This window comes from Suillus subaureus (genome assembly GCF_016647635.1).
Source record: "Suillus subaureus strain MN1 chromosome Unknown BJ212scaffold_2, whole genome shotgun sequence".
NCBI classification, from domain to species: domain Eukaryota; kingdom Fungi; phylum Basidiomycota; class Agaricomycetes; order Boletales; family Suillaceae; genus Suillus; species Suillus subaureus.
The window spans coordinates 537,013-557,400 of NW_024538558.1; the positions used below are offsets into that span (position 1 = coordinate 537,013).

At 48.2% G+C, this 20,388-nt stretch overlaps 7 protein-coding genes across 7 annotated transcripts; 4 read left to right on the forward strand and 3 right to left on the reverse strand.

Annotated features, from left to right (window-relative positions):
* The first annotated feature begins 67 nt into the window (after positions 1-67).
* On the forward strand, positions 68-2,871 carry BJ212DRAFT_1314853 (uncharacterized protein). Its single transcript, XM_041334136.1, has 5 exons — positions 68-495; positions 542-689; positions 741-1,725; positions 1,776-1,940; positions 2,015-2,871. Exons 1-5 carry the CDS (start codon positions 215-217, stop codon positions 2,686-2,688), a joined length of 2,253 nt encoding a protein of 750 aa, XP_041198822.1. The 5' UTR covers positions 68-214; the 3' UTR covers positions 2,689-2,871.
* Positions 2,872-5,242: 2,371 nt separating this feature from the next.
* Positions 5,243-6,925, reverse strand: BJ212DRAFT_1474969 (uncharacterized protein; the record flags this gene model as incomplete). The annotated part of the gene is made up of 2 exons (XM_041339173.1): positions 5,243-5,643; positions 5,692-6,925. 2 exons carry the CDS (start codon positions 6,923-6,925, stop codon positions 5,243-5,245), a joined length of 1,635 nt encoding a protein of 544 aa, XP_041198823.1.
* A 183-nt stretch (positions 6,926-7,108) lies between these two features.
* On the reverse strand, positions 7,109-9,691 carry BJ212DRAFT_1314874 (major facilitator superfamily domain-containing protein). Its single transcript, XM_041334137.1, has 14 exons — positions 9,429-9,691; positions 9,358-9,369; positions 9,192-9,307; positions 9,124-9,142; positions 8,884-9,073; positions 8,802-8,833; positions 8,713-8,749; positions 8,211-8,666; positions 8,047-8,162; positions 7,852-7,995; positions 7,725-7,802; positions 7,621-7,671; positions 7,550-7,572; positions 7,109-7,490 (listed from the first exon to the last, which is right to left on the reverse strand). Exons 1-14 carry the CDS (start codon positions 9,508-9,510, stop codon positions 7,263-7,265), a joined length of 1,584 nt encoding a protein of 527 aa, XP_041198824.1. The 5' UTR covers positions 9,511-9,691; the 3' UTR covers positions 7,109-7,262.
* Positions 9,692-10,883: 1,192 nt separating this feature from the next.
* BJ212DRAFT_1259771 (uncharacterized protein) lies at positions 10,884-12,429 on the forward strand (the record flags this gene model as incomplete). The annotated part of the gene is made up of 9 exons (XM_041330052.1): positions 10,884-11,000; positions 11,065-11,110; positions 11,170-11,246; positions 11,296-11,373; positions 11,429-11,684; positions 11,738-11,907; positions 11,959-11,994; positions 12,048-12,149; positions 12,205-12,429. Coding segments are annotated over 9 exons (1,107 nt in total), but the record flags the coding sequence as incomplete, so codon positions are not given.
* A 756-nt stretch (positions 12,430-13,185) lies between these two features.
* Positions 13,186-15,299, reverse strand: BJ212DRAFT_1573088 (P-loop containing nucleoside triphosphate hydrolase protein; the record flags this gene model as incomplete). Its single annotated transcript, XM_041342085.1, has 8 exons — positions 13,186-13,337; positions 13,398-13,690; positions 13,744-13,853; positions 13,899-14,030; positions 14,080-14,198; positions 14,531-14,941; positions 14,997-15,064; positions 15,130-15,299. 8 exons carry the CDS (start codon positions 15,297-15,299, stop codon positions 13,327-13,329), a joined length of 1,314 nt encoding a protein of 437 aa, XP_041198826.1. The 3' UTR covers positions 13,186-13,326.
* Positions 15,300-16,365: 1,066 nt separating this feature from the next.
* On the forward strand, positions 16,366-17,638 carry BJ212DRAFT_1259973 (mitochondrial carrier; the record flags this gene model as incomplete). Its single annotated transcript, XM_041330072.1, has 9 exons — positions 16,366-16,409; positions 16,463-16,731; positions 16,790-16,932; positions 16,986-17,006; positions 17,062-17,078; positions 17,132-17,250; positions 17,307-17,353; positions 17,410-17,544; positions 17,600-17,638. Coding segments are annotated over 9 exons (834 nt in total), but the record flags the coding sequence as incomplete, so codon positions are not given.
* Positions 17,639-18,131: 493 nt separating this feature from the next.
* Positions 18,132-20,290, forward strand: BJ212DRAFT_1259308 (P-loop containing nucleoside triphosphate hydrolase protein; the record flags this gene model as incomplete). The annotated part of the gene is made up of 9 exons (XM_041330014.1): positions 18,132-18,222; positions 18,271-18,680; positions 18,740-19,013; positions 19,066-19,132; positions 19,186-19,380; positions 19,433-19,800; positions 19,850-19,925; positions 19,980-20,141; positions 20,194-20,290. The coding sequence occupies 9 exons, from the start codon at positions 18,132-18,134 to the stop codon at positions 20,288-20,290; spliced, it is 1,740 nt and encodes a 579-aa protein (XP_041198828.1).
* Between the last annotated feature and the right edge of the window lie 98 nt (positions 20,291-20,388).

The following is a 20,388-nucleotide window of genomic DNA, read 5'->3' on the forward strand; positions in this document are numbered from 1 at the left end:
GGGGTATCGGAGTATGAATTTGTTTGCGGGTGAGATCGATCGGAGTATGAAAAGAGTGAGGAGAGAAGACTTGGTTTACATCGACTAAGTTGTCTGCGTGAGGATTAATATTCTAATTCGACCATCGACGCGTTGAGCCCTGAACGCGTTCATCCCCTAATCTTTCCTCGCCACACTCAAAATCTATAAGAACTACAAATCGAACAATTTTATCATGGCTAGAGCTACTCGTTCAGCGACACAGCAGAATGAAAAGGATAAACAGCCAGATCCTGGAGTTTCACAACGTGCAAAGCAATCCACAAAGAAACGCAAGCGCGTTTCACTTCCAGATGATGACCAGCCTGCACAAAAGCAGCATCGTGGAGAGAATGGCATAAAAGAGGAATCAATAGACGACAAGTTGTCCAAGGGAAAGATGCCCGAGCTCGACCATGTAGCCGATGTCCCTCTAGACACTCCAATCGCACAAAATGTCCTTGAAATCCTTGAAATGTGAGTCGAATACTACTATTAATTCATCTTCTAATCACCCCTACAGGGTCGACTCTCAAGGTCTTCTCGACCGTGTCTTTCCCCTGCCCGCCACAAATCCATCCGATCCCTCCACATCAAAATCGCAAACGGGAACGTGTTCTCTGCATACTCTCCTCAGCGAGTCATCACAGCACCCGCTCAGGGTGCTGCATGTAAGTTTCCTGCGTTCTTCGACATCGAATTGACTTATGAATGGCTTCTAGTCCGCAGTTCAGAATCTATTTCCAGAGGTCCATCCCGCGAGGTCTCGCCCATCCTCTGCTGCTGCACTACAATTGCGCTTTTGCAATCTTGCCATCTCCCTCCTCAACCAGGCATCCTTCCACTCCGTTCCGCTGCCCCTTGACATTGAATCCATAATCCCAGTCAATCCAGATCCATGTGCTGCAGATGCGCCATCTCTCAGTCCGAGCCTCCTTGATAAATTATCTCACACTGGACAGGGTAAGAAATATGCCCTCATGCAACGCCTCCCATCCGGCACCTGGTGGTCATCCCTCGGCTCAGATCTCTTAACCGACTCAAAAGAGTTCAAAGACCTCCAAACTGCCAATGCAGAACTCGTTGCCATCCTCCCCTCACCTTCGTCTCTCGTATACTCCGACGCCACCTCCAATTCGAGCATCACTCTCACAGATACGCAAGCTCCGATGACGCTGGGTGCCTACATACCGAAGAAGCCTCCAGGACATCGGTCAAAGGTTCTTGGCCCTCGGCACGTGAGCTGCGGGTCGTTTTTGGACTATGGTCCCTATGCGAGCTTTGCACCGAGCTTTGATCAGGAAGGTGTAGAGATTGGAAGAGAGGCACTTGGGGAGGTCTTGTGGAGATGGGAGGATAGGAAGAAGAGTTGGGCTGTTGAGAAAGCGCGTGCTGCTGAGGAGGCTGCACAATATTCGTCTATGGCAGGGTTGGAGGAAGACGAGGAAGAGCAGAATAACGTCGTCGACCCATCGCTTGAGGAGAGTCTTGATGATGACGAAGAGGTTTTGGATGGCCTGCTTTCAAAAGAACAGATTGCCTCCCTGAAGTCTGTCTTCAAGAGCCTGGAGTTAGAGAATGCTGTTCAGGAACTGCTGGATCGGAATACGAAAGCTCTTAGACGGTTAGAGGAGCTTCAGAGGCAACGGCTGATGAAAGAAGGGGGATTCCATGCAGTCGAAGAAGGATCAGAAGAGTGGGATACTGGTAAGGGCGCCCTGGAGAGATTCTGTTCCCAGACTTAGATTTTCTTACAGCTCAAGGCATTCTCGAGTCACTCACCTTACTGGCATCACTACGACCCCGACAGTCGGGAAGCGCTGATGTACCACTCATTCCCTCCTCTGCCATACTCCACAAACTACATCGCACACTCCCCGTTGCGCCCTCACAAGGCTGGTATGGTACCCTGCCTACAGGTCGTACAACAGCTCTTCGCGACAACACAACACTCTACATCAAGTCCACCGCCACCGCGGTGCCCCTCTACCATCAGCCGCGCCCACGCCCATCCCTGCAACCCCCGCTGCTGCTGCTACACCAGTTGCTGCAACAGCGGCAGTTGCACAGAACTACCAGTACTCGTATAACTATGCAGCAGCAGGCTACCGCGGGAGTTATCAGTACAAGCCAGGACAGACACCCTCCTACTACCCCGCTTCATATGGCACACAAGGGCAGACCCAAGCTGCCACGCAATACTATGCTAACCAGCAATATGCAACATCAGGTCAACAACAATACGCCTACTCTTCCTGGTACCAGTATCAACCTCCAACCCAAGCTGCTGCTGCCAGTACTAGTACGACGGCTACTCCGGGGACACCTCAGACGAGTGCAGTTGCGGCTGCAACTGCACCTGCACCTGCAACCCCATCTGCAACGATCCCAACGAGTTATGCAGGGTTTTTCAGTCACACTGCACAGGCTGGACAGCGTGCAGTAGCGAATACCGTCACTGCAAAACCACCCCAGGCTGCTGCAGGCACAATTTGGGGCACAGGAGCAGCTGGTGCAAGTGGTTATATCCCTCCAATGCTCCCCCCGCATATGCGAACCGCTGCAGCAGGCGGTACCGCACAGCAAGGAGGGTATACTTACCAGCCTAATTATTATGGGGCGTATCAGCCTCAGCCTCAGGTTGCGGCTGCTGCGTCCCCTGCGCAGTGATAGCAGCGATTGGTGTTCTGATCTTTTGTTCTTATGTTTTTAGTTTCCAAATTATATTTCTTTGCGTTTGCTGAGTGCCAGCACTGCTACGTGTGGTTTAGGTGGGGATACAATGTGAGCTATGTAGTAGAACATGTGATAATGAATATTGATTATGTAATTGGAGTTTGGTTATCGAGTGACGGTATCAAGTACTATCAGAAACTCAATTGACCACTGGCAGGATATCATAACATGCTCAAACTTCGAGCTCAAGCTTCAAGATTCTGTCAAGTTTGACAACAGTCCCGAGCTGTGGCGCTTGATCAGGCAGTGGCACTGGACAAAATAAAGAATACAAAAGTTGTTTTATCAAACCAGAGGCCCGTAAACACCACGGCAGTGACGGCGCGTGATCTTAAGACTGGTAACACACGTCCTTGGTTCGCGCATCTGCAGCTCCTGTTTCACTGCCTTTACATTGCAAGACACACTGTATACTATCACGTGTTTGAGATACGATTATGATAATCGTTTACTGGGCATAATGACACATTCAAAATTTGCCGAGCAGGAACCTTTACTAGTTCTTAACGGATGCTACAGGATGCTACAGTTGATTGGAAACAAGCGCTGCGACACTGATCAACTCCTGATCAGCTCCTGACACATACAAAGAGGTTCCAATCCATGTTGGTTAGTCGTGTGGTCAAAACCAGGATACAAACTACTCATGCATTTTGGCGTTTTACAGGCGGTGCAGTCACTACTATGGCTGGCTGCACTTGAAAGGACAGCCCTCGACTGCAGCGTCACTGGCGTATACTGATGCTGTCAAAACAGCGATGACGGCGAGGACAAGGGAGAAGCGCATCGTCTGTGAGGACGTGATATGGTATCAGATAAATCTGAAGAATTTCGACTCGGATATGTAGTAGGAACTTGAAGACACCTTACTTTTATGCGTTGAATGTCGTTCTTTATGACGGTAGTAGGAAGAACCGCTCTGCAATGCCAGCAAAACTGGATTCTAAAGGGGATGTTCGATTCGGCGACTTGACCTTACCGTTGCCCTTGCGTGATTTACCTACGATAGACCATCTCTTTTGCCTAATTTTTGTCCGCAGCGCCCTTGGCCGAAACTTCGCAGACAAGACGACCTAAGCTTCGCGAGCTCGTCGCAGAGAGTGGGTATTATTTGATATCAAACGTCCATTTGGTCCACCATAGCAGTGGAGCAACCGTTTTCAGTATATCGGCACAGGTACGGGCAAGATTGCCCCGGATGACCAAAAGGACGTACGCGGAAGATGAGCTCCTTTACGTTCCTCGGTCTTCTATGTTCAATGTGTTTGCCATCCAGCGTATATTATATATATGCGAGTCATCCTTTTGAAGGTATCGGAATCCGAAGGTGGATAACGAAATCCCAAACATAATGCAGAACGCGAAACAGTAAAATGTCCAGCGGCACACCATGTCGAGCATCATTCCATCCTCAGGAGCCAGCCAGGTTGTGCACGAATTTCGAAGGGGGCTGAGCACAGTGGTTGATTATTATAATCGTTGTTGGTATGATGTCCTAGAGAATGATCAGCTGGAACTTGAGCCACAATATTCTGACAGCTAAAGGGAGGGCCCCGCCTCCAGGCTGCACATGAAAGATGGATCATTGAAGAATGAGCGCAGCTTCAAGTTCCATTTCAGGTAGGTCTGGCTTCACTGTACACCAGGTACCATCTGTTCAAGGATCTAGATGGTCTTTGGGTAAACACCTTGCATAGTAGAATGCGAAACGCTGCAGCATACCGTTTTCAGGGACACGGGCTTTCTATTCATCACTCAGATCGCGGAGAGGGAGATATAGAGGCCATCTTGACTTCGCTAATATGAGCGGTAGCATTTTGCATAAAGGATCACATACAGGGCCAAAAGAAAAGTAAAACCAATCATGCGCAGCTTCGTCGTCTCTGATGGATGCGTCCTTCTCTTATGAGCCACGACGATTGCAAATGCGGCATATCACACAACGCCTGTACAAACTTGAGCTGTCCTATGTAATGTTTGCGTCCAATAGTTCATATGCGTTGGCCTTCTGTCGGGCAATTGGTAAGTTTGCGCGGATTCGATTTCAATCACCCGAAGGGCGACATCCGTGTACCGGATCAATTCTTGGTGGTCTCAAGACCACGTTCGTTCGTCATCTGGATAATGCCGCATTTTGAACGTCTCGCCGCCTAGAATCGTAAGTGCACTCACACTGGAGATATGTTCGGGGGGGCATACATGGAAATTGGAAACTCCAAAAGGAGGTTGTCTTCTGTGGAAAGATGGCTCGGGAAAAGATTAGCTTGCCGGAATCAACCGGCATCATCATCGCGAGCTCGGATTGTGCAATAACTATACCGTATCGTCAGCCAGAATATCTTTTCCATCCCCGTCATCCTTTCATCGCACCATTTGTTTCGGATTATGAGGATGGTACCCGTAATGATAGACCAAAATATGTATGCATGTTGTCATAAAAAGAGAGCATCAAGATATGAATAAAAAAGGGTAGAATAGTAAAAATTTGTCACCGTCCCGCAAGACTCGCATGCTTAGATACTGGAATAACCCGCGGAACCTGTGCGGATACAGTTGGATGACGAAGCATCTCTGACAGAGGCGTCGGTAAAGGGTCAATATGTTGTGAATAAGTACGTGAAGAGATACTATGGGAAAAAAGATCTTCTTTGGATTGCTGGTGGGAGTTGAGACGCACGCGTATAGCCTCTGCTGGATCATCGTCCGGGGGATGTATGATGGAGGCAGAGGTGTATGGGAGGAGGGAGTCTTCCTCGAATCTAGGTGATGTAGATGAAACAGTGGCATCTGGTAGCGCATACATCAAACGCAGCTGCGAGCGGCGATTACGCTCGACTCCATCTTCGTCATCCGAAATAACCTCATCTCCATCCGCATTAAGAAGACGCGCTGGAATTGAGTTTCAGAGAAGTAAACCTAATAATTAGACCCACATACCCCATCTCCTGCGACGTCTGACAGAGCTTGAAGACGTCGAAGCCTCACCTGCACCATTTGCAGTTACTTCACTAGGCCACGACCTGGCATTCATAAAATGAGGTAGTGGTCTCTCCGACACGCTAGGGGGGCCTTGACCCCGCTCATCTATAAGTAGTGTTCGATCGGCGTGATCACTAGTCCATCGCCTACTCGCACCACTCGATGGCTGAGAAGGACGCATGGATGAGTCGGACGCAGCCGCAACATCAAGCACTAGAGTCAAGAGTGGATCATTGTTTGATTGTGGTATGGTGGGTTCCCAGTCCATCTCAGTCTCCGAGGGAGCCGGAACTACCCCTTGTCCCTGTAAACTGGATCTATCGTTCAAGCTTGGTTGCTCAAACTCCGCTTGCCGAGCAGCTTCCAGGCGACGAACGCCCTGCCTGACAAGCCGGTTAGCCAAACTCGCTAGATCCCGCGCAATGACAGAAGTCTGATCTTGGAATCGTTGTTCGAGCGGAGGGGCAGCGGTGCTCTGGCGGTTTAAGGCAGTACGTGCCGCAACTTGTCGCCCGATCATAGTGTTGGGATCATCGGGATTTATGATCCCAAGCTCAGTGCGGAAGACAGAACGCTCATCCAGACTGCTTGAAAGATGAGTTCTGTTGTTTGAAGGAAGAATCAGGTCTGGCAGCGGAGGGGAACGGGGGTGAGGCGGGAGTGCCCGAGAGGGTATATCGCTAGGTGTATCCCACCACTGGGACCTATGGTGTGACACTTCTAATGGACGCTCTGAAGTGAAGCCTCTCCTGCGTCTTGACATGCTCTCGAAATCTTCCAGGCGCTGCCTGGCCGAGGGATTGATAATAGTTCTCAAACGCTGAACGCGAGTGTTGAAGTCCACATCGGACTCTGGAGTGTCGGACCCGGTAAGGACCAAGGCAGTATGCTGGGGTGCGATACTGGACTCTGTGGTCCTGTTGCGGGCGGGCGAAGGTCCTTCTGCGAATTCCGGTGGCATCCGGTTGAGCAAATTGTTGATGTTGTGTCTGAGTTGTGTGACACGCGCATATGCAGCATCTAGCGCTACAGAAGCTTGTCTCAGGCTGTTCTGAGTCTCCTGTCGGCGGCTGATACTGACGGAGTTGTCTACTGGGATAGAATGAGCAGTGAATTGGTCAGAACCCGGCGTGAAGTTTGATTGGTTCGGGGCGGGAGACGGAGGATGTGAGATATCTCGGAGTGGGTTCATCAGGTATCAGGTTTTAAAGGCCCGCAATCGCCCAGACACTAGTATAAAGATATAGATACAGTATAAAGGAATGAATGGTGACTGTGGGCCTTGGAAAGTCAAAGGGCCAGACACGACTCTTCCGTGTCAAGTGGTGACAAGCACGTACAAGTTGCAACCACAAGTCTGAAACGAAGCTGGCTACAATTGCAATATGAAATCAAATATTTCACTGTGGTTAGAATATGTAGTGTTCCCTATCGTCCACTGGCCTATATGCTACTGTATGGTACTACTACATATGAATTTCCAAGTGAATAGGGATATCTATAATATAAAAAATGTCCGTGATGTAAAATCAATCTCTAACTCTACTGACAATATGAGTCCTGCTAGTATTATCAGTGGTACTAGATTCTTCGTCTGGGTTCTTTCGTATTGAATCGATTGGGTAATGATGACGCAGGACTTTGGCAAGTAAAGGATCAGCACCGGTATAGCAGAACGCGAGGGTGACGCAGACGACGATAAGCGCTGAGGTGATGCAACAAAGCGCAGTCCATCCATGTCTCGCACGATCATATATCTAGAAATAAACACCCAATCAGAAACATGGCTTTTGCATTTATTAGCATAGATACTGACCTGTCCTCCGATCACAGGACCCACTGGGAAAACTCAGAAATTGATGCGAAAACGAAACTATGGTTTCTCACCTGCTGTACCAATCCCGAATGCAAGATTAAATGCGCCATAGACATGGGCATCTGTGCGATGTCAGGAGATGAGAAAATATCGCATTCCGTTGGGAATCACTCACATCCAACACCTGCCATTTTTCGAGAGACAGATGCAAGTTCAGTCGTCACTGGTGCGACAACACCAGAGACGAAGAAGCCTAAGCAAAAAAGGTCAACTCGACAAATGTAGCCATGGCGCAAACATACATTGAGCGGCGAGAGCAAAGATGAACAGCGGTAGAGAAAACCGTAGGGTCATGACAATCCACCACGGCAGCGCCAGGAGCAGACATATACATGTTATATAGTCGGAACCCGCTCGATCAACGTAAAAACCTGCTAACGGTGACGCTGCAACTCTCGTCAAGACGAGACGACGCATTATCAGACTACGAGACTTACAAATCAAGGCTGGGACGACTGCTGCCAGGTAGGCAAGGCCTACCCGGTCCGAGTTAAAATTCCACACAGCTTGGAGATGAAGCGGAAGGGATGGCTCTTGCATGCTCTGTACAAGTCTGTGCCAATGGTGAATACTCGGATCGGTAATATTGAACAATACTTACCCATATACGAATGCCATGGTTAGAGCGACCAACGCGCGAGGTGACTGCGATAGTTTGATAATCACTGACAGTAATGGTGTTGACCTCCGAGCGAGTGCCGGGTCAATGATTGATCCGCGGGCTATGGACAGCTTCCGTGCATTGGGTAGTCTGGACTTGTCCGGAACTATCGGCTCTTCTATTTCATTGGTTTCGGTATCAGTGCTTCCATGCACATGAGCTACTGGGATAGAGGAGAGCTGTATATCAGGTGTAGAAGAAGCGTCCTGCGCCTCTTTCATCACTACGGCTGTGGGTTCCGATGGGTCATAGCCCCATTTCAATGCGACGTTCCTTTCGATGAGAAGAAGACGGAGGAAAAGATCGACAACTGCACATATCGATCCGAAGATGAATGGGGCGCGGAAGCCGAAGCGAGTGTACAAGGCACCGCCTGCGGGTGAACCAACCAGAAGACTTCTAGGAGTGAGACAACGCAGACATAGGGTCGAAGCATACTCACCCGACGGACAGGCCAGTCATCGCGATACCCAATTGTTCTGACACAAGTTCATTGATGGAAATCAGAACGATATTTTTAGGGTAACTCACTGCCAACGTTTTTCTCTGGCGTAGTATCACACCTACAACAGGGATTAGTTTGTGTGTAATGGTGCCCAGTAGATATTCTTACAAAAGTGCCAAGCCTACGATCCATACCATGGAGGAACTGATTCCTTGCAACACGCGAGCGACGGCCATGACTGCGTAATTAGGGGCCTCCATGAACATAACCTGGGAGCCAATGAGCGCAATGAGGCCGAGAATCAATGGTATTCGTCTCATTGAATATCGTTCCGAGTGCATAGCAATAGGGATTGTGGCTGTGGGAATGGTAAATTCATTTGAAGTGATATGGAAGGAGCCGACTTACAAAGGACTAGCCCGCCGGACTAGAGGATATGAGTGATGGAGCTAATGAAAATGACTGGTTCAGCTCACATATGCACATAATAGCCACCCTGTGAGCGACGAAACCTTATGGTATGACAAACGCTCGAGTTGAAATGGTAAGACGGGGATGATGATGGAGTAAACCAACAAATCCGTGGTAATGCCTGGAATACGCATCAATATGGATAGCATCCTGACATGTAGGCTTACTGACCGAATCCAACGACTGGCGGGCATGAAATAATTGAAGTGGATGAATTTAGGAGGATTATAAGGAAAACGTACCTGTAGTGATGAACCAAACGGATGACCGCCAGTGAAGCCCCCATGGCTTTCTGTTGGAGGAGAAGGGCATCCAAAGACCCATAATGCAACTTGTGCAAAGGGATTAAAACTAGCTGAAGAAGATGAGTTGTCGATCAGTGCGGGAAGGAGGAGTTCTTTTATTATATATATATTTGATCAAAGCTGTATACCCACTATCCGTAGGCTCAAATATTACTGCGGAATAGAATATAATAAAAAAAGACCAGTTATGTAAAAGGAAGTCGAGCCACGATGCCACTGTTCATTTGAGAAGACTATATATTTGTTGTCTCGACCCCTCTCTAAGGGCCCCCCCAATATTGCGTGGGAGGCGTTCTATACCTTGTCCCAGGGTGCCTAATCCTCGCTGTATAGCCAAGTTGGCTTTCCATACAGTACTGCTAAACTTTATCAGGAATTCCTAAACCTTTTTGCTAGATGTCCTTCCGAGGTTTAGGGTAATTTACGAGAGGAGTCCCGGCCTGTCGATTGACAACGACATAAATTTAGAATTGACCAGCACTAAAATTTACATAAACAATTTAAGCTAACAGACTCCTATCTGAATCCGCTGACTAATCTACCACTCTAGTATTTATGTAAATTATGAATTCAATGATCATGGCATGGTCCTCTCCTGAGCTACCTGGCGAAAATTTCTTACAACACATTCAAATATCAGCGCAGACTGTCGTGATCGGCCAGGGTACGAGTTATGCCGCCGCGTGCTAACCCTTGGCAATCTCTCTAGATGATGATCGTCCACTGGCAGGGTTCCGGGTCTCGATACGATCGAGTCAAACAAGCTCGACTCCAGCAACCGGTGTGACTGCTAGTCTTCTTCGTCATCAAGAAAGTTCTCCGTCGTTCACTAGAGTATACTGTAGTATTAGATCCTTACCGACAAAATCCACATTATTTTATTCCATATGCGTTACGGTTTTCTGTACGACTTGTCTTTTGCAATTTCTTTTTCAAAGTCCGTAATAATTTATGCAGTGTTTTGCCTACGGATAGTCATCCGATGGGTTGTCGCCCCCACTGCTTACCTGTTGGTGGTTAATCGGTTATTCTGGGCGTGGAGATTCGGACATGTGTAAAGTGTACCCGCAGTAGGACGTCGCGCGTGTCCCGGCGCATTCCTGCGGTTGATCCGTAGTACCAGTACTATAGTGACTGATTGAGGACTCGGAACTAAAGTAGACGGAAGCAAATTTCGTCCGTCTTTCGATTGCCGAATCAAGGCATCATCTAACCAATGGGAAAATCGGCAAAAGAACTTTCCCACTCGTCATTGCCCGTCAGTTACGCATCTCAAGGTCCTTGCGAGCTGTCACACTGTCATGCCTGAACTCCCTGGTAAGTCCTTGCCAAGCTCATTAGTAGCTTAAGTTATTCCCTGGTCACGGTCTACTCACCCGTTGCCGCATCACAGAAGTAGAGCGTGCAACAACCCTCCTCAGGTCAATTGCCAAAGGAAACAGAATTATTTGGGTCGAAACATCCGAGGATAATCTCGTCTTCCAAGGATTATTGTCTCACGAGGACTTTGTGTGTCTTTCACGTGTTAGTTCCGATGGGATGACTGAGTCTATTTCTTCTGTCGCTGATACAGGGTAGAGAAATCACTGGTCGCGTTGTGAAGGACACGTTCCGATATGGTACGTTGTGGTATTGTCTTATAATAACTGCCGTCGGACTCATGGGAATTTCGCCCCAGGAAAATATTTCTACATTGAGCTCGAAGGTGCAGGAAAGATGCCCCTGCTTCACTTTGGGATGACTGGGATGCTACATGTAAGTCTTCTGTGCGTGCTTCGATCAGGGCCTGCTATTTTTTTTCAAGGTGAGAGGCCAGCCTACCCTTCAGTACAGGACGAAAATCCGTGAGAGCCCTGACATATGGCCCCCTAAATTCATGAAGGTTTTTCACTCACGAGCCGTTCCTGTACTTGCCACCTAACTGCCAGCCTTGCCAGTTCATCTTGCACATCGAGGGTAAGACGCCGGGCACCGTAACTGAATTGGCTTTTTCCGATGCACGTCGTCTGGGGCGCGTTCGTCTTGCTATGAACCCCGGACAAGAACCGCCTATATCTGAACTCGGCTTTGATCCAATTGTATCCATGCCTCCGCTGTGGGAATTCCAGACCCTCGTCCTGAAAAGATCGTGTCCAATTAAGGCTCTGCTATTAGACCAATCCTTCAGTGCAGGCGTCGGAAACTACCTTGCTGGTGAGGGATCTTACTGGACTGTTAATGTTTTACCCAATGGGACCCGTCATCAGATGAAATATTATATCAGGCAAAGGTTCACCCCGAACAACGGTGCAATACTTTACAACAAACTCAAGTCGAAGCTTTGCACCGTGAAGTGGCTGATGTTTGTCGAATAGCTGTAGAAGCCAATGCAGACGACGACAAATACCCCAGCCATTGGATCTTCAAACATCGCTGGGTAAATTTTACCTCTGTCAAATGATCTACTAATCGCCAAGACCTTCTCAAGGGGAAAGGTAAGAAAGTGAAGCAATCTATGATGCTGGTATGTTTGTTTCCTCGATTCTGCTCCCACACATTAATTTTAGGCGTTTTGAGCCTTCGGGGGAGCCTGCGACTGTCAAGTGGATCACTGTTGGTGGTCGTACCTCTGCTTTTGTAGCTGAGGTCCAATGCCTTCCGCATAAAGGGAAGATTGAGGTACATTTCGGGTTCAGTTTTCAGTTTCGTATCTTCACTCCCCTGAACTTCCCAGACTATCACTGAGGACGAGAGTGATTTGACTCCTCTTTCTTCAGACCATGACAACAATCCCGCAGCTTCACCGCGCAAGCGTAAAGTAAGAATTTCAACCCTGCAATTTTCGGCGCTCAATTGCATTTTACAGGTCAAGTCCGAGAACACCAGAAGAAAGAGTATAGCTATTGCACATACAGGAGAGCCTCACCGCGAGAAGCGTCCTCGCCTCAAAAGGCACTGAATGATCGGATTGTATGTATACCATCAGTTACAATTTCACCCTACCTTTATGTGCGTTCGTAAGCTCAATTGCCATCTTCTATTGATTTGATTCTCTTTCTCTTGCTCTTGCTCTGCGAAATGAGCTGCTACCTCGGGTCTTATGGCACCTTGCCCGTATGGCGAAATCACTACACGGAAGTCTATTGTGCGAACATCACCAGCGTTGTAGAAGGCATGGCTCAAAAACGAAACGGTCTTAGGGCATTCCTCATGTTGTTGCTCTGCGTCCTGGCTTCGGAGCCGCTGAAATTTTGAAATTGAACCTGGTGGCACCAACGACTTGCACCGCGATGATATTAGTGATTTCGGACAAAGCATCGGTGGACCCAACCACCCTTGTGCAGCCGAGGTATGAATATCCGAATGGGTGTTGATCTGACTCGACGAAATACGTCATAGATATCTGATCCATCTACTGGCAAGAACGACTACATAAATTCATCAGTCCAGTGGCTCCAGTGTGAACACATCCACGCCATGCACATGTTGGCCGCAGGAACTGGTGAATATACATGTCACGATTCACAATTCAAAACTGTTACATCAGTTGACAAGACTGATAGGCCATCAACGAGTGGGGCAAAAGAGTTAGGGATATGGACGTGCACACTACAGTTTCTCGTTCCTGGTCGCTCGAACGCTCAAGTTTCTTTGAAAACGTATCCCTCTGCAGTACTTGCAACCAGAACAACACACCGAGAGCTTACACCGAACTTAGATTTCATCAAGAAATAGACAGCGCAATGATGGATTCGAAGACCCACTAAAATAACATTACATATGCTCAGGTAATCGAGGAGTGTTTGGAAGAAGACTACGAGAAAACAACATCGGGGAGGGATAAGCGAAGATAAAATTAAGACGTCACTGGAGGAGAAACGGGAACATAAATTCAAGGTCAAAGAAACACAACAGCTGGACACTCACTGTAAGTAGCGGGATCAATGTGATCGGGAAGCTCAGGTACAGCGACCTCAAACCGTTGTTGGATGGCAGACATGACTTGTTGGTCTGCCTCACTGGATTGGAACGTAATCGCTAGACCCTTCGTTCCGAAACGACCTGCACGACCGACGCGGTGAAGGTAACTGTCCGCATCTGGTGGACAGTCGTAGTTGATCACGATGTTGACCCGTTCAACATCAATGCCGCGACCGAAGATGTCGGTGGCAACAAGGATGCGCTTTTCAAAGGCCTTAAACGCGGTGTAACGATTTATGCTGTAGCAAGCACTTAGCGAGGGTATTCGAGAGAGCCACTGATGGCCACTCACCGCTCCTCTTGAGCCAAGCCTGAATGGATGCTGATACTAGGGAAATTACAAGAGACTAGGAGCTTGTCCAGTTCGACAGCCCTTGCGACCGATTTCACGAAGATGACCACCTGAAAATCATAAATAAAAGTCTTTCGAGCGAGACAGTATGGTACCTGATTGAACTCTAGGGTGTCTAGTAGCTCATTCAGCTTCCTGTTCTTCGCGTTCTCATCGAGCTTCACGTAGTGCTGTTGCAACCCGTGTAGCGTCAACTTCGTCTCATCATCAACAAAGATCTCTAAAGGCTACGGCAAGCATCAGCAGGAAGTCCATAAGAAAGAGTGCATCGCATACATTTGCCATGAATTTCTTGCACGTGGACCTAATTTCTTTTGCTAGCGTGGCGCTAAACATCATCACCTGCTTGTGGTGAGGTGTTGCACGGAAGATTTCTTGGACGTCTCGGCGCATGTCTGCGAATCAAACAAAAGAACAACGAGGAGATGCGGTTAGACTGTTGTCGACATTTCGAGAGGGGAAGGAACTCAAAAATCGTCAGAAGACGATACGACAAGTGTGGGGGATGGAAGGGAGAGAGACGATGACATCTTAAATATATATTCTCATCAACCCAACAAAGTTCCCAGGACCCTGCATCTACAGCGCGTTTCAGGGCGCACAAGGCGCCTGCGCCCTCGGCGGAGGGAGGGGACGTTGACGAGACAAGTGCCTCTTGCGGCGGCGGCAACCGGTACCAAGATACCGCAGAATCGTAGCCGAAATCGAATCGCAGGATGAGACTAACCAAGCTGTTCTAGCATTTTATCGCACTCATCCAAAATGAAGTGCTTGACATTCTTTGCGTCCAAAACTTTGTCTCTTGTCAGGGCATTGAGTCGTCCGGGAGTGGCCACGACGATGTGGGGACAGCGCGCCTTGTCACGAAGAATCTCCGCATCCTTTTGAACGGGGGTGCCACCGTAGAATGTGCCAACCCGCACGTCGGGCATATACTTGGCAAAACGTGTGTACTCGTTCTTTATCTGGAAAGCGAGCTCCCGGGTATGGCAGAGGACGATGACGGAAACTTCTCCATTGACTGGCTCCAGTTGCTGCAAAGTCGCAAGCACGAAGACTGCCGTCTTACCATGCCCAGACTTTGCTTGGCAGAGGACATCCATTCCCAGAACAGCCTGAGGAATGCATTCTTGTTGAACTGTTGAACGAGTTCTGTGAGTTGGAATTGCGTGTTGACCATCACCGAAGCATACCTTCTGAGGGGTGTTCAAAACCTAAATCGCTGATAGATCTCAGAAGTTCAGGTTTCAACAAGAAGTCCCTGGAAAAATTGGAGACAAATTAATGGATGGCCATGATTTATAATAACATGGACGCAAAACGAACCTGAAGCCCGTCGAATGTATTCCAGAGAAGTTCTTCTTGTCCTTGTTGACCTCACCATCCACTGCTGACGCGGCTGCCCCGTTGGCAGAAGCTGCAGAAGCTGTGCCATTGGGGATAACGTCGTGCTCATCTTCGTAGTCGATAAGTTCTTCGTTGTCGTGGGAACTCATTGTTGTGCAGAAAGAGAGTAGGTTGTCAGAGAGGTTGTCGGCAGAAAAGGAGAAAAAGTAAGCAAGAAGAGGAGAAGGTTGAGGTTGAAGAACAGCACACAAAAATGCGCAGTTCTAAACATGGCGAGCTTACTAATTTGGAATCACGTGCGCACGGACCCTCGTGCGCGTGCTTCCAACGATGTTCCATCACTTGCGAGTTGCTTGCGAGCTCATCAGTCCTACTGGTTGGCGAGCAAGTGCTGGTAGTAATCGGAGATGCCAATAGTTTGTCGCTGCTGCACATTTCTAATTTTTATGCACACTAGGGTAGGCAGCAGCGCTGCCATCATCGCAATAATGCCATAACACGCAAACCTGCAGTGGGGTATTTCTCTACAGCATTAAACATTTTGATGCTATAGGGAAACTGGGCAGTTGCTATCTGCCTGACAGAAGATCCCATCGATATCGCATGGTCTCCCTCAATAATAGATATACGGTCGCTCAACCCTCAATCCTAGGGCATGACCAAACCGGCCCTTGCCCAGTCGTATCAATTCTTGAGGATAAGGAACAAGTGTTCCACTCTCATATATGGTCTGACTGGTGTAGACCAGACGCAGACGATGCGTTGAACAAATCGAGCGGCCTCCCGTCTCCCGCGTCCCAACTCCTAAACTTTCGAATTTTTCTTTATTTGTTCGTGTATTTGATTGATATATTGGTAACTTCGTCCATATGATCGACGCCTAAATTTTCAGCATACGAAAACATACATGTCTCGGTTTTAATCGGTACAGCATTGACACAGACGGGTACGCGTTTATAAGTGGAGGCGGATGTCATGGATCTGAAGAAACGAAATAAGATGCCCAACTATCCGTTTTGGTGAGTTTCATAGCAGTTGAACAAAACCCACCAAAGATGTACTAAAGTATTGGCATGTGGCTTGATTTCAAAGGCTCGGAGGTAAGATAAGCTATTAATCGTATTATCAAGCACTACTCATCGTCATGACCAGGCGTCGCGGCATCCAGTGAGCAACTGTGTGCATCCCCAATGACTGAAACGCGCCTGACACCTTGCAGTGGCCGCATGTTTTACACATCCCCTTGACCTGGCTAAAGTGTAAGCGCAGTTCACTGAGCCCTCGTGATGGCATGCTCATGCTCACTCAACAGACGCATGCAGAGTCTTGGTCCTACTGTACCAAGTCCATCTATGCTCAAAATTCTGCGCCACTCGATATCCAACTATGGACCTCGTAGTGTTTATACCGGTCTCTCTGCCTCGCTTATGCGTCAAATGACCTACTCCCTCGTACGCCTAGGCAGCTACGAGGAGATGAAAAGCCTCATGTCTGAGAATGGTCGTCCCCCATCCACCGGGAAGCTTCTCCTGGCAGCTGGCGTGGCTGGCGGTTTGGGAGGAATCGCAGGAAATCCAGCAGGTCCGCCCATGACATGCTATGATATTACTATTATGTATAATAAACAAATTGCTTCCAGATGTTCTACTGGTTCGGATGACCAGTGACTCCATTCGTCCGCCAGAAAAGCGCTACAATTACCGCAACGCTATCACTGGACTCATCTCCTTAGTGAAAGAGGATGGCTGGAAAGGTCTTTCACGCGGCCTCGGGACAAATACGGTTTGTACATTTTACATCACACCTAGCTCTCACTGACCATGAGCACCGCAAAGACCCGTGCAGTCTTGATGAATGTAAATTGATTTGCTATCTTCCGTCAGTATAATGCTCACGCGATACACTATACAGACATCACAGGTTGGATCGTGAGTATGCCGTTATTATCTTTTTGCCGTTTCAGTTTATCAGATCTCGATAGCTATGACTTTTTCAAAACCACTCTCCTGCAATACCCCGTACCCCTGGTCAACTATCAATTCCATGATGGTTTCTTCTTGCATGTAGTTGCAAGTCTTGCAGCCGGAACATGCGGCACGAGTCAGTTGCTCGCTATGAAGTTATCAGAATCATCACTGATTGTTTCACTATTCAAGCTGTATGCTCTCCCGCTGATGTCATAAGGACAAGGATCATGGGCTCTGTGCGTATTCCTCCAAATATTAAATACTCGTAATGGAGTTTGACAGTTACTTCCAGTCTGGAAAGGCTAGTCCAATAGAAGTTCTGGTCCGTTCTTTGCGCGAGGAAGGTCCCGCGTTCATGTTCAAAGGCTGGACGCCCGCTTGGATGCGTCTTGGCCCTAACACCGTCCTGATGTTCGTCTTTTTCGAGGTAAGTCAAGAAAACTTCACCCATGGCCACACATCGATGTCTTCGTTCCCAACAGCAACTGAAACGCGGCTGGTCCTCCTTGGTCCCCTCGTAATCTATATCCAATTTTACTGCACATCGTCAGACACAGAATACCTCATATCTACAAGTTGTCGGATTGACGCTCGGACATCTGCCATTAAGACGTTAGATGATATATCCTAGACATGTAACCTTGGATTCATCTCACTTTCGCCCTCTCTGTACACTGATGTAGATTTCGACCTGCTTACTCCTTGAATAGCTAGCCTGGCAAAATGGTAGAATACCCACATACTTAGGACAAACTTAGGACCTGCAAATTTTCTCAACCAATAACTGCTTATCGTAGTACTTGGTGCCGTCGCGCACGCAGCTACGGGATCTATGTAGCATTAATTTTTTGTGACACCATTATTTCACGGTTAGCGTCTGGATTACTGTAAGTTGCAAAGTTTCGATTGAAAGTGACTCTACTGTCGTCCACGTGATCACTAACCACGTCTCGCAGCCTGGTCCTACTCAGCAGGTCCTCATTGACCGTTCGCTAGCTGTGCACGACGGATATTATGGAAGCATTTCAGCTTCTTTCTCGGGGAGGTGCGCGTTTTGACAAACAAAGATTCAAGTCTGATGTTCAAATATTCAACGTAAGAAAATGTATCCATAAGCTGTTTTGATGGCTCACGTCTTTTCAGAAGGCACCAGCCAAAGATGTCAAAGGAAAGGGAATCCTGATATCGCACGATGCGCAGTTACCTCCAGAACTAGACTTTTTTAAGTATGCCAAAGCTTCTGCTGGGAAGCGGAAAGCTGGGGACAAAGAGAGCGATGTTCATGCCAAAGGCAAGCCAGAAAAGGTGGAACGCAAGCGTCGGAAGGTAGAGGACGAATCAACGGACTCAGGCGACAATCACATTGGTACAGAGGAAGAGGTGCCGACCATGCAGAAACACCGTGTGACTGCCAAAGGATCAGATGTGCCTAAACCAATTGCGTCCTTCGAGGACCTGCGCGAACGATATCACGTCCCTCCACGTTTATTATCAAACCTTTCTGAAAACAGTTACAAATATCCTACTGGAATCCAGGCTCATGGGATTCCGATTCTGCTCGAGGTGAGCCCACCAGACTTTCTTTCTTATGGTTTGGAGGAAGCTGACGATTCTTACTGCAGCACCGTGACCTCGCTGCCATCTCGCCGACTGGTACAGGTAAAACTTTAGCATATCTGACGCCCATCATGTCTGCCCTGGGTTCCCCGGTATCTAGTATGAAGAACGATGGAGGTCGTGGAGTTCGAGCTGTGATTCTTGCACCGACTCGGGAATTGGCACACCAGATACACAATGAGTGCCTGAAACTCGCCGCTGGGCGTAAATGGCGTGCGGTCCTATTTAGCAAGGCTACGGCTAATACCCTGAGCGACAAGAATGTCAGGGACAAAGTAGGTACGCCACATCCATACGCCGCGCACTCTCTGTCTAGACTGATACTTTATAGACATCATCATCAGCACACCCCTTCGGCTAGTGGCTTCCATTCAAGAAGGAAACCTGGAATTGAACAAGTACGCCATGAGCCGCCTGTCCTACTGTGCACATGACCGACTCACATCACTAGCGTACAGCATCTTGTATTAGATGAAGCTGACCGAATGCTTGACCCTGAATTCTTGTCTCAAGTTCAAGAAGTTATCGCGGCATGTACTCATCCGAACATACAAAAGGCAGTTTTCTCCGCTACTTTACCTGCTGGCGCAGAGAAACTTGCGATGGGTATCCTCAGGAACCCTATACGAATTATTGTTGGTCTTAAGTACTGATTGATCACCGAATGTTTGTGTACAGCCGCTAAATTTCTTCTTTAGAGATACACCACTCCCTTTGATCGCACAAACTCTTACATATGTGGCCGATGACGCCTCCAAACTCCCAAGTCTGCTATCATATCTTTCTCAACCATACAATCCACCTCTCCTCGTCTTCACATCTACTCAACCAAGAACAACATCGCTTGCAGAGGAGTTGACAATGAACGGCATTTCAAATGTGGACTGTCTTCATGCCGGAATGACCAAAAAAGAGCGTGATGATGCGGTGAGCAGGATGCGCCGTGGCGAAAGCTGGGTCATGGTGACTACGGAGGTCATGGCTCGTGGCATGGACTTCAAAGGCATCCGGGAGGTGATCAATTATGATTTCCCCACCAGTGTCCAGAGTTATGTCCATCGAATAGGTACGCTCCCGTTTTGTGACCAGCTTGTCTTGGAACTCAAACTTCGCAGGCCGCACGGGTCGCGCCGGGCGGGAGGGGAAAGCCGTGACTTATTTCACAGATGAAGATGGACCCTTTTTAAAAGCGTACGTGACACTCGGCCATCTTGACCGACATCTAACTGATGACCCCTTACCTAGCATTGCCAACGTGCTGTTACAGTCCGGCTCTTCGGTCCCAGAATGGATTCTCAAACTTCCGAAACCGTCAAAAATGAAGCGAAAACAGATGGGCAAGGTGAAGCGAGCAGATACCGTGAATATGGCCCGCAAAATAGGTCGCAATGATGCGATTAAGAAGAGGTTGGTTCATTCAAAGCTTCGGGCACTATTTCCAGCTTATGTCAATGTAAAGGGACATGATTGCAGGCTCGAAGAGGCGGAAGGAGAAAGAGCTCCGTGAGACCGATAAAAGCAACGGCGTCGGGGAAGAGGATAGATCAGATAAATGATTCTTCTTTCGAAAATTCAAAAGCACGTCGTTTTTACTGTCCGTGTCAGAAGGCTTCGAGTATTGATGAACATGTCATGACGGCATTAGCAGCACTGG

What these genes read in the sequence shown, in the direction of transcription:
- BJ212DRAFT_1314874 (XM_041334137.1), bottom strand. Translation starts at nt 9,510, where the DNA reads ATGGGTCTTTGGATGCCCTTCTCCTCCAACAGAAAGCCATGGGGGCTT. An exon ending in AAAAATGGCAGGTGTTGGAT is followed by an intron (nt 7,672 to 7,724) that starts GTGAGTGATTCC and finishes GACATCGCACAG; the next exon opens with ATGCCCATGTCTATGGCGCA. An exon ending in GTCCTGTGATCGGAGGACAG is followed by an intron (nt 7,491 to 7,549) that starts GTCAGTATCTAT and finishes GTTTATTTCTAG; the next exon opens with ATATATGATCGTGCGAGACA.
- BJ212DRAFT_1314853 (XM_041334136.1), top strand. Translation starts at nt 215, where the DNA reads ATGGCTAGAGCTACTCGTTCAGCGACACAGCAGAATGAAAAGGATAAA. An exon ending in GTCCTTGAAATCCTTGAAAT is followed by an intron (nt 496 to 541) that starts GTGAGTCGAATA and finishes TCACCCCTACAG; the next exon opens with GGTCGACTCTCAAGGTCTTC. An exon ending in ACCCGCTCAGGGTGCTGCAT is followed by an intron (nt 690 to 740) that starts GTAAGTTTCCTG and finishes AATGGCTTCTAG; the next exon opens with TCCGCAGTTCAGAATCTATT.